The sequence below is a fragment of the Zalophus californianus genome, chromosome 6 (genome assembly GCF_009762305.2).
Source record: "Zalophus californianus isolate mZalCal1 chromosome 6, mZalCal1.pri.v2, whole genome shotgun sequence".
NCBI classification, from domain to species: domain Eukaryota; kingdom Metazoa; phylum Chordata; class Mammalia; order Carnivora; family Otariidae; genus Zalophus; species Zalophus californianus.
Window position 1 is genome coordinate 89,244,196 of NC_045600.1, and position 11,165 is coordinate 89,255,360.

The window sequence follows — 11,165 nt, forward strand, 5'->3', positions numbered from 1 at the left end:
GAAATCAGTAACACACGTGCTAAGAGGTTCAGTTCCTTCTAGTCCTCCTGCTGCTTCTAAAGCTCACAGCAGTTTCATTCCTCAAAAGGGAGAAAAGGATGCCAGATCTTATGTATCAGAGCATCCTTATTCAGTTGATAAATGCCATTTCTTTTGCATGAGTTGCTGCTAATTCTTTGGAGGAAATTCCCTGAGAATGTTGAAAGGCACAGGTGAGGTTCCTCCCTGCTTCGGTGCTTTACCACGGATGATGTGAGGCCTCACTGCACAGATGGACGGGAGGTCCGTGGTAGACGCACAACAACCTGCTCCAATGGGTCAAAAGTCAAGTGTTCACGCAGGTGTTTCCTGACGAAGTTACCCCGTAGGTTTCCCCAGTGAAGGATCCACAGTCTCCAACCGTCCAGGACAATGCTTTTAGACATAGACACAAAAAGAAATGAACCGATGCCGTCTCACAAAAAGACGAGAAAGTAGCAATTCATCTTTGGTATTTCTATTACCTTTTCCACGAGGGTCATTCATCACATAGGGGCTTTGGTAGGAGCATTTTCAGTGTCTCTAGTTTTGAAATCTGCTTAATTTGTCTTTATGGTTAATTTTTAGTTTTTCTTTTTCCCTTGCAAGAAGGACGTTTGGTATAGTCTCTTTGAATGTGTTTTTTTATGAAATCCTAGAACAGGCTTTCTCATAAAATTGATTGAAACTTTACTTAAAAATGCAGCAGATCAGAGAAATCTGTCAGCACTACCCACGTTAATAAAAATCTGTTTGCCACCACAGACATGGAGGTATCTTCATCATCTGTTACCACAATGGCAAGTATCCCAGAAATTACACCTAAAGTGATTGATACCTGGAGACCTAAACTGACGAGCTCCCGGAAATTTGTAGTTCAAGATGACCCAAACACTTCTGATTTTACTGATCCTTTATCAGGTATCCCAAAGGGTAAGGCCTCACCAGGGAACTCATCTCTTGCTGAGTGGAAACCTGATTCCTGATATCTCTGAGGAGCTGGTGGACGTAGGGTTTCCCGGGGATGGACTGACACAGCTCTGCTGTTATTCACGCCACCTCCCCTGGCTGCCCTCACTCCGGTTTCTGTGCTTGTATGGAGTGCGTCCCTTCACAGACCAAAGAGGTGGAAAGCCGTGAAAGAAAGGGGTGAGAAGATGGCCCCTCAGACAATCTAGTCCGTGTTGGTTTCTGCCTGAAGATGCTGAGAGGCTGCTCGGTGTCAGAGAATTTCCAGGACCACCCCAACAACATCAAAAACCAAACTCATTAATTGCAAATATCCTGGTATCAGATGTTTTGTCTAATAGCCTTTCCCAGCCTTCTGTTTAGCTTCGATTCCATATGCAATCTGAAAAGGATATGCAGGTGCTAGTGAGCTGCTTGAATGTCACAAGCAATAAAACATATCAGAGCACTTGTCCATAACTATCACTTTCAGCCTTTAATAGAAGCAGTTATAAAACAGCTGCCTGGTGAGCTAGCTTAGTAGACATGTTACTCTGGGGAAAAAAAAAAATCTCTTCCTTGGTGCTTAGCAAACTACGGTATCAGGTTTCCAATCAGTTTTTATGCCAGTACATTGTCATTTATGATTTACGTCTGTTGATTTGGGTTTTACACGTTTTCATTGTAAACAGTTTTATAATCATTCTTTCTGTTTTGTTTCCTTCAGTAGTATCATTTCCTTCTACTTTTCTTTCTTTGTCTTTCCCAATGTCACTGAATTCCATAATCCCAGACATTGATTAAAAGCAACTAATGTTCAAAGGCCTTAGTACTAACCTAAAGCAACAGAATCTTCAAAATTACATTGATTTAACCTTATCCTGGGATAGCTGTGCTTATAGCATGTAACAGACTTGGATACCTCTTGAACTAACATTTCTTTGTTTGACTGTTAGATGTCTGTGGTTGCATTAAAAATCCCAATAATTATAAACTAATCCACTCTTCTTCTAGTCTAACTTAAATATTTCTTAAATATCTCAAGATAATTGGATAATATCACTTAACTACTACATATTATACTTCTCTAGACTCTCTGGATTTCTTTCATGGCAAGCAATTCAAGAGTAATTCACTCCAAGATGGAATGAAAAAAAATATATCAAAGCAAACATGGAAGTCCGTATTTGTAGCTAGCAACGACCAAGCTGGCACTTTTTGTTTGTGAACCAATTGTGTGTCTTTTCTAGTTAAGATAGCATAGTTATTTTAGCATACTTATTTTAGCATAATGTACATTTATGCCAACCCATACATTTTCCTAGTTCCAGCAGTTGCCCAGTAATCCTGACTTATGAATTAGGAGAAAATCATGAGACAAAACACTTCAAAGCATTTCTAGATTGGCCATTTAGAAAATATGTACTTTCTAACTCTAATTTTTAGACCCCCCAAACTCTTAAAATTTTGAATGTTAGATAACTACTTAGGAGGGGTTTCGGGGAAAAACACATACGGATCAGTGGGAGATCAGAGTTATCCTGGCATTTGCAGCAATCGTGTATGTCTCTGGGGATCCGATCATGACTCAAGAAAAATATATAGATGAGATTTTGAGAGTCTCCCTGACCCTCCAAGCTAAGCATATGGACCATGTGAAGGTAGTATTGGCTCAATGGAAGCCATTTGCTGGCTAATATCATTGGAAAGAAGTACCTCACTCAGACTCTCTTCCTGCATGTCTGTTGCAGGTGTACGATGGGAGGTCCAGTCAGGAGAGTCCAACCAGATGGTCCACATGAATGTCCTCATCACCTGTGTCTTTGCCGCTTTTGTTTTGGGTGCGTTCATTGCAGGTGTGGCAGTATACTGCTATCGTGACCTGTTTGTTCGGAAAAACAGAAAGATTCATAAAGATGCAGAATCTGCCCAGTCGTGCACAGACTCCAGTGGAAGTTTTGCCAAACTGAATGGTCTCTTTGACAGCCCGGTCAAGGAATATCAACAGAATATCGATTCTCCCAAATTGTACAGTAACCTGCTGACCAGTCGGAAAGAGTTGCCTCCCAGTGGAGATACTAAATCCATGGTGATGGACCATCGGGGCCAACCTCCCGAACTGGCTGCTCTCCCCACGCCTGAGTCTACACCTGTGCTTCACCAGAAGACCCTGCAGGCCATGAAGAGCCACTCAGACAAGGCCCATGGCCATGGGGCTTCAAGGAAAGAAACCCCACAGTTTTTCCCTTCTAGTCCACCACCCCATTCCCCATTAAGTCACGGGCATATCCCCAGTGCCATTGTTCTTCCTAATGCTACTCATGACTACAACACGTCTTTCTCAAACTCCAATGCTCACAAAGCTGAAAAGAAGCTTCAAAATATTGACCACCCACTTACAAAGTCATCCAGTAAAAGAGATCACCGGCGTTCTGTGGATTCCAGAAATACCCTCAATGATCTCCTGAAGCATCTAAATGACCCAAACAGCAACCCCAAAGCCATCATGGGAGATATCCAGATGGCCCACCAGACCCTAATGCTGGATCCTGTGGGACCTATGTCTGAGGTCCCACCCAAGGTCCCTAACCGGGAGGCATCACTGTACTCTCCTCCTTCAACTCTCCCCAGAAATAGCCCAACCAAGCGAGTGGACGTCCCCACCACTCCTGGAGTCCCAATGACTTCTCTGGAAAGACAAAGGGGTTATCACAAAAATTCCTCCCAGAGGCACTCTATATCTGCAATGCCTAAAAACTTAAACTCACCAAATGGTGTTTTGTTATCTAGACAGCCTAGTATGAACCGTGGAGGGTACATGCCCACCCCCACTGGGGCAAAGGTGGACTATATTCAGGGAACACCAGTGAGTGTTCATCTGCAACCTTCCCTCTCCAGACAGAGCAGTTATACCAGTAATGGCACCCTTCCTAGGACGGGACTAAAGAGGACACCGTCCTTAAAACCTGATGTGCCACCAAAGCCTTCCTTTGTTCCTCAAACCACGTCTGTCAGACCACTGAACAAATACACTTACTAGGCTCAAGTGTGCTATTCTCCGTGTGGCTTTATCCTGTCCGTGTTGTTGAGAGGATGATGTTGTAAGGGTACCTTAAGATGAGAGACTCCCTTGTATTTTAAGAGAACTAAGTGGCCAAAGAAACTCTTTCTAACTTTGGCAACATCAGAACTTGCCACATGTAGCTACTACAGCAAAGCTTCTGTGTACTTGCCGGAAAACAAAGGAAGGTGCTGGTCATTCCATTTCTTTTGTTTGAAGCTAAAGAGATGTGTAGCTCCCAGGGGCTACCCTACCAGCAGAGAAAGCTGATACAGTACTCAGAAGAATCTGTGAGCAAATACTTGAAAATGGGTTCAACTTAGACTACCGTTATGTGTGGTCTTCCCATTAAATGTGAACATTTTAATTGTATGCATTCACCTTGCCTCTTGCACAAATGTCAAAAAATAATGGTAATGTCTCAAAGAAATGAACTTGTAGATTACCAAACGATTTGCTGAAAATTCATTCTTTGACCCAAACTGTAGCATTTTTTTCAAGTGTGGCATTTTTTTCATGCCACCAGTGAACTGCGGTGCGTGTGCGTGTGTGTGCGTGCGTGTGTGTGTGCATTCGTGCATATGTGTGTGTGAGTGTGTGTGTGTGTGTTCTCTACCCACTAGGATTTGTTTTGGTGCCCATTGCATCTTTCTGTGCTATGGACTTGTTTACATTGAGCATGACTGAACAAGAGACAATATCTTCTTCCCACAGCAGTCCATTGGGCGCAGCTTTGAGAAAAGAAACAAATAAAATCAAGGCTGATTTGACCATCAAAATGATTCACTTGACTCTCATGGTCCCCAATGCCAGAATGTAAGAGTTCTAAGTAATTTTGTGCTGCTATTCATTAAAACTTCTATTACAGTCTTGCTAGCTTAAGGAGATAGAGATGTTAAGAGGTATCCTTGATTTATCCACCAGTATTCAGTAGTAAAATTTACCTGTCCACTGTGAATCCAAACCTGACTCACTGTATTTAACCTTGGACACACTAATAAGGTTTTATTTTGATGTTGTTTAGTTTCTCCTGTGTAGTATAATTTCTCTCCCTTTAACTCCTCCTACCCCCAAGATAAAAGAACAAAACAAAACAGAAGACAAAAGAAGGAGATGTGAAAGGATTTCTAATTGGCCTAACAGAGAGAGTCTCTGAAAACCGAACAGTGGTGCAATCATGTTGTCTATGTTGTGTTATATGAGAATTTTCTTTTAAGTCATGCAGGTAATGACAATATACTGTAAATATTACATGTGAGTTTACCTGAATCTGTGCATTTTGTGCCTTATTCATGAGAATGATAGAAGTACTAAAATATGTCAAGTGTTTTCAGTATAGCACATCATTTACCGAGTGCCAGTTGTAAATGTTTTTCAACCAGCACCTGAAAAGACTTTTAAAAAATCGTGAAAACAACCTAGAACGATTAATTGTCCAACAATCCACCCAAATAGCAGCATTACATCCTTTGCCATGATAAACATTCCACTCCTGCTTTCCTAAGGATGAAACAGTGATAATGTGAAGTCAAATGAGGTTTCTCGGGTAATGTGACACCTGCGGGAACCATAGGGTCATTTATTTGTAGTTTTGCAGAAGCTACTTACAGTTGATGATGTATAACCCCGATGACTGTTTCAGTTAATATGCTGCACACCACACCATGGTTTATTGAACCTAATCTAGAAAGTACCAAGGCAGAGGAATGCTCCTGACTTAGACAAGTAAGTTCAACTGATTTCTTGTGATAACACTGATGGTCTGTATCACTTGGGGGAGGATGGGTTGCAGAAGACCAGAGCATTTTTATACAGATTATAGAATACTGATACAGTTATTCTTTTCCTTTGAGAATATTGTTTTATAAGGAACGTGATTCCCTGAGATCTCTGGAAACTCAAAAACTAGAAAGAACTTCTGTTCTTGAAACACGTCAGCTTTGCAACTAAAATATTACAGATTAATAATAAATTAAACCAACCAACAATAAACAGTACTCAGCCCACCGCCAACAAACGTGTTTGAATTCACCTTACCAATATTAATCCCCGCGTGCGGAAAAGGAAACAGTAACTCTATGTGAACCCGGATAACATTTTGTAACATTGTGCTGCCTTGTAGTTTGTAATGTGAGTTCTATCAGTATTTATGTTGATATTTCTAACATAAAATCTAGTCTCTATCCTGTTAATTTAATTTTTTAAATGCTTTATCCATTTGTGCAAAGGTAAACACAGATTGTATCTTTTTTAATGGTACGGCATAAAAAGTAACCCTAAAGTGAAGTGGCTCTATACTGTTTTATAGAGTACTTTAACATGTATAGATATCTTGTAAACTTGTATTGTGGATGTGTAAATAATATGTACTTTGGGTTTTTAACACCGCATGTAAAGTCAAAATAAAATATACAAATCATTATGTCCTGCCTCTTGATATTGAAGAGGTTTATGACTTACCATGTTTAAAAAATATTTTAGAGTCAATCAGCACCACTGAGAGTTTCTTTTAAAATGTACCAGAATATTCTGATCTGGAATATTTGCTACTTGGTCATGGTTCTGCCACCGTTCTCTTCTTGGGAAGCTGATAGTGATGGGCAGAGCCCCTGAGAAACTGAGAAATGAGGCAGAAAGCCCGATGAACTGTGCCTCCATCAACAGGCAAATGCTTTAGGCAGACGTACCGGCGACTCGCCTTGTCCACACACCTAGTTCGACAGGCAGTTTTAAAATGCATGATTTGTATTCCCACGTGAAAATTTTGATGTCCTTTTAGTCCAAAATTACAGCTGGAAAACCAGGTTCCTGTGAACATTTCTTGCTATTTGGTAGACGGCCTTTCTCCATCCCGTTGTTTTAATCGAACAGACTACGTTAAGAGGTACCTTCCCCAAATATGGCAATGGGGGACAAAATTATGATCCCATTTTAGGAGACAAAATTATGATTCCATTTGGTCCTGCCTTTAGCGTGGGCTGAGCTGGTGGCCCCTGTCCTCGCCTCTTGGGGGTTCTGAGGGTGTCATGACACTTCTGGGAGAGACGACGGGATTGTCTGTAGCGATCTCCGTGCCCTCAGTTCCAGCTGCGCTCCTGCCCCAGGCCCCTCTGTACCTCCTCCCTGGCCCTGTTTTCTCTCCCGGAGCCCCTGCAGCATCTCTGCAGAAACTGGAGCTGCTATACTCCTGTCTGGGGGCCTTGTTCTCCTTTGTGGTGTCATCTAATTAGGCTGCTGTATTTCACTGTTCATTCAGTGGTATTCCGGGGTCCTGTATCATTCCTGTCATGGCGTACTCCCATCTAGAGATGCGAGGGAGGGTTTGCAGGCATCCTCCCATGAGAGGAAAAGATGAGGGGGGGTGGTGATTTGCCCCTTTGTACAGCTACCACTGCTATAGCTGGTAGTCAGCGAGCTGGTGCCTGCCACAGGTCATGGAGCCTGACTTGGCACTTGAAACCCTGCCGCACCATTGCGGGAAGTCTGGGTCAGCCTGTAGCCCCTCTGCAGTGCTGGAGAAGGTGGAAGGTTTTCTCCCAACCCACTGACTTGCAGAAGTTGGTTTATAACTCTTAGGGTTTGGACAAATGAAGGAAGGAAGAGACAATTAAGGAAACTCTGTCTTCAATCTTGTTTCTTCCTGGGCTTCCTAACCATTGGTTTCTCCTTCATTTACATTGCCTATTTCTATTAAATTGGTGGTTATTATGCCTTATGGTCATCATGCCAGTTTTTCTAGGTTTAGTGATTTTTTTTTCTAAAAAGTGTATTTTTCTTGGGGTGCCTGGGTGGCTCAGTTGGTTAAGTGTCTGCCTTTGGCTCAGGTCATGATCCTGGGGTCCTGGGATCGAACCCACCATTGGGCTCCCTGCTCAGTGGGGAGTCTTTATTTCCTCTCCCTTTGCCCCTTCCCCCTCTTGTGCACTCTCTCTCTCTCTCTCTCTCTCTCTCTCTTTCTCTTTCTCTCTCTAGCTCTCTCGCTCTCTGTCTGTCTCCTAAAAAAAAGTGCATCTTTCTCTTCTCCCTTTATAGCAGATTTCTCTTGGCTTTTTTCAATCATGGATATCTTTGATAATTTAATGAATAGTACAGACTGGGAGCTGAATTTCATTTTCCCTTTATCAGGGGATTTACAGACCCCTAAAACCACATCTGTGAATCCTCAAGATAAATGCTTAGGTGCCACTTGAGAGATGTGGGGTTAGAGAACTTGGAGCATTTCATAAGGAAGACATCATAAAGGCACACTCAAAAACTAAATTAACCAGGACAGACCACCTGTACTCTCCTTCCAGAAATCCCATTGATTGGCATTTAGGTTACTCTGGGAAATGGCAATTTTGAAGCCATGTGGAACACTTGAGATGCCTATGTAGGCTAAGAAGAAAGAGTATCTCCCATCCAAGGTAGTGGGCCTTGGGTAGCCTGAGTGCTGGCCAGGTACCAGGAGGACTCGATTTCCTGCCATCTTAGAGTGGCCATCTTTCTGTCTTCCCCTCCCAGCTCATCTTCTCCAACCCCTTTGTCAGAGCAGGGCAACAAAGGAGGTGTCCAAAATAGCCCTGGCTCCCCATGTGGGAGCTGGGTTCTAATCCTGACTCTGTCACTCAGCAGATAACTTTGTGGCACTACACTTCTGTGGATTTCAGTTTTCTCATTTTTGAAAAGAGATGTCTCAGCATCCATTTTGTTGACAGTTCTATGGTGTCTGTCAACTCTACAATTCCATTACGTATTTTATGAATGCTATGCTTAAATATTACTCTTTCAATAGCTTGCTTTGTAGGCTTTTTATGGGTGTGTGAGGCCTGTTCCCTGTTAGATGTGAGATATATGTGAGATTAGCCGTAAAATCAGGCATGATAAACAATGCACTTTAAGACATTCAGCTTGGGTCTATAGTTGATGTTTACCCTTTTTGCATATATAACATGCAAAATACTTAAATCTCTGCCAATGTTACATTCTCTATCAAATAGATGTGATGCCATAAACAAGAAGGAAATGGACCTATAATAAAATCAATCTTTAATTCACAGAGGAATGGGGGAGGTGAGAGGATGGGGTGGGGGGCGGTCAAAACCTGGGTAGTCGGACGATGAATCAATTGGAATTCACATATAAAAGAAAATAGAATATTTCTAGACCCTGGCCCATGATATAATTCTTTTTAAAATGAGGTATTGATTACTGGTTGATAAATCTCTTTGTAACATGCCCTTTGGTTTATCTTAGCTTCTTACGCTGGATGAAGGAAAGTATGAAAACATGACTTTGTTACATATGCACTGCTACTTAGGACTCTTCTTCATTTGTATGAGATGGACCCACGTGATGCTAAATATGGACCTGAGGCTAGTTAGTGTAGTAGTGAGAGGAAAGATTTGTCAGTGTCAAGCAACCCAGTCCAGTGGAACTTTCTGTGATGGTGGAGTTGTTCTGTATATGTGCTGTCCAATATGGTAGCCACTGGCATGCAATATATGGCTTCTGAGCACTTGGAATATAGCCAATGCCACCGAGATGCTGTTTTGGACACCACTGGTGCAGAAAGCCACTGCTGCTTCTGCCACAGCTATTAGAGGTCAGACTGCTGCTCAGAATATAGCAATCCCAAGGCATATTTGACTCTGATTAAAAGATGAGACGCACCTTGCGCATTTTATATATCCAGCCTTGTGCTTCATGGTGAGCTGGGCTCACAATTGATCACCTAATCACAGATCTAGTTGGAGGATGTGGGTTTTTATTTTTTCCTTATTTAGAAACTATGATGACCCCATCCATTGGTACCCGAGAGAGGGTCAGCACTTGGTTTGGGTGGACAGGCTCCTCTTGGGTTTTCCTGGTGCTTTTGAGCCCTATGCAGTTAATCCTCAACATGCTTTTTGCTGAAAAGGGATAAGATTTGTCATTCATGTTTTCAAGGGACAGAAATTGAGGTCAACAAGCCTGACAACTATGGAAATGTAGATGACAGCCAATTCACAGCTCAGGGCCAATTCACATATTCTCACACTCATGCCCTGTGCACAAACCAACACCCTCCATGAAAGGCTGAAAGGGAATATCAGTATTCAATCAGAAAGGATGGCCTTGCTCCAACGCTTCATGTATAATGAGGAGAAACAAAAAAGGTAGAATAATTACAGTATCCAGGAGTACGTGCCAAACATCCAGTGAAAAATGAAACATTCAGTGAATCAGTCACATGCTGGGCCATCGTAATGAACATCCCAAATCAATTATTTGGAAAAAAGTCCATGGATTGAGTTGACACAGTGTAGACTGAAAGCAACCAAAGATGATGAATGCAGAGATGTTAAAAGAAACTAACCCGGTGTGTCCAAATTGTACCCATCTAAGTTTCTGGGCATCTTGCCAGATCTACATCTGTGGACTGTCAGAGTCTCAGGGGAGAATTGACTTTATTTCTTATTTTGGAATGGCTTCATAGTGAGCTGGGGTGACATATTGGGAGTTTAAATATGGTTGTAATTTTTTGACTGCTCCCTCTGGTTGGGGGAGCTATCGGAGTGAGACTTTATCTTAAAGGAGAATGTTTCCTGATGATGTGAGCTGCCTGGCCCTCCATGAGGCATAGAGTAAGCACACAGAAAAGGTCTGTTGAAGGACCAAATTTAATGACTGCTCCAGAGTTTCGTCCTAGGTCAAGTAGCACGGCCTGGCTGGACATTTGCAACATTGTTAATACCAGTAGGATAGTAGAAGCATGCACCCATTCTTAGCGCTTGCAAAATCAGGTCCCCAAATAGGAGGATTATAGAACTCTTTAAACATTCTGAAAGGAGCATTCCATGGGCTTGGGGAACAAACTTTAGAAACTGTAAAAAGGAAATGGAACCCTTGGAATACTTTAGCAAATATGAAAGCCTCTAGTGTTAGTGAACATTTGGGATTTGAGTTAGGCTCCAAAGTTCAGTAACAGCTCAGGGTGAAAAATAAGACCATTTGCTGGCCTAGGCAACTGGATATTTGTTAGGCATTATATACCTGCAGCAACTCATAGAATTGAAGTCAAAACTTAGGATTCAACCTGACTTGATGACTGCCTCTTAGTTAAGGCTGCCCCTTAATAAGTCCTTCTGATCACCAGGGCTTACTCAGAGATTATTTC

The 11,165-nt window shown here is 42.1% G+C and overlaps 1 protein-coding gene across 14 annotated transcripts in view; it reads left to right on the top strand.

Moving 5' to 3' along the window:
* SEMA6D (semaphorin 6D) overlaps positions 1–5,302 on the top strand; it is a 615,846-nt gene extending 610,544 nt beyond the window's left edge. For 8 of the 14 annotated variants that reach the window (XM_027570690.2, XM_027570691.2, XM_027570689.2 and 5 more), the window contains 2 exons: positions 784–951; positions 2,718–5,302. In XM_027570690.2, coding sequence (XP_027426491.2) covers positions 784–951; positions 2,718–4,006 — 1,457 coding nt within the window. In that variant the 3' untranslated portion in view covers positions 4,007–5,302. The remainder of the gene's footprint in view (positions 1–783; positions 952–2,717) is intronic. The other 6 variants (XM_027570698.2, XM_027570701.2, XM_027570699.2 and 3 more) reach the window with 3 other exon arrangements.
* Positions 5,303–11,165: the final 5,863 nt, after the last annotated feature.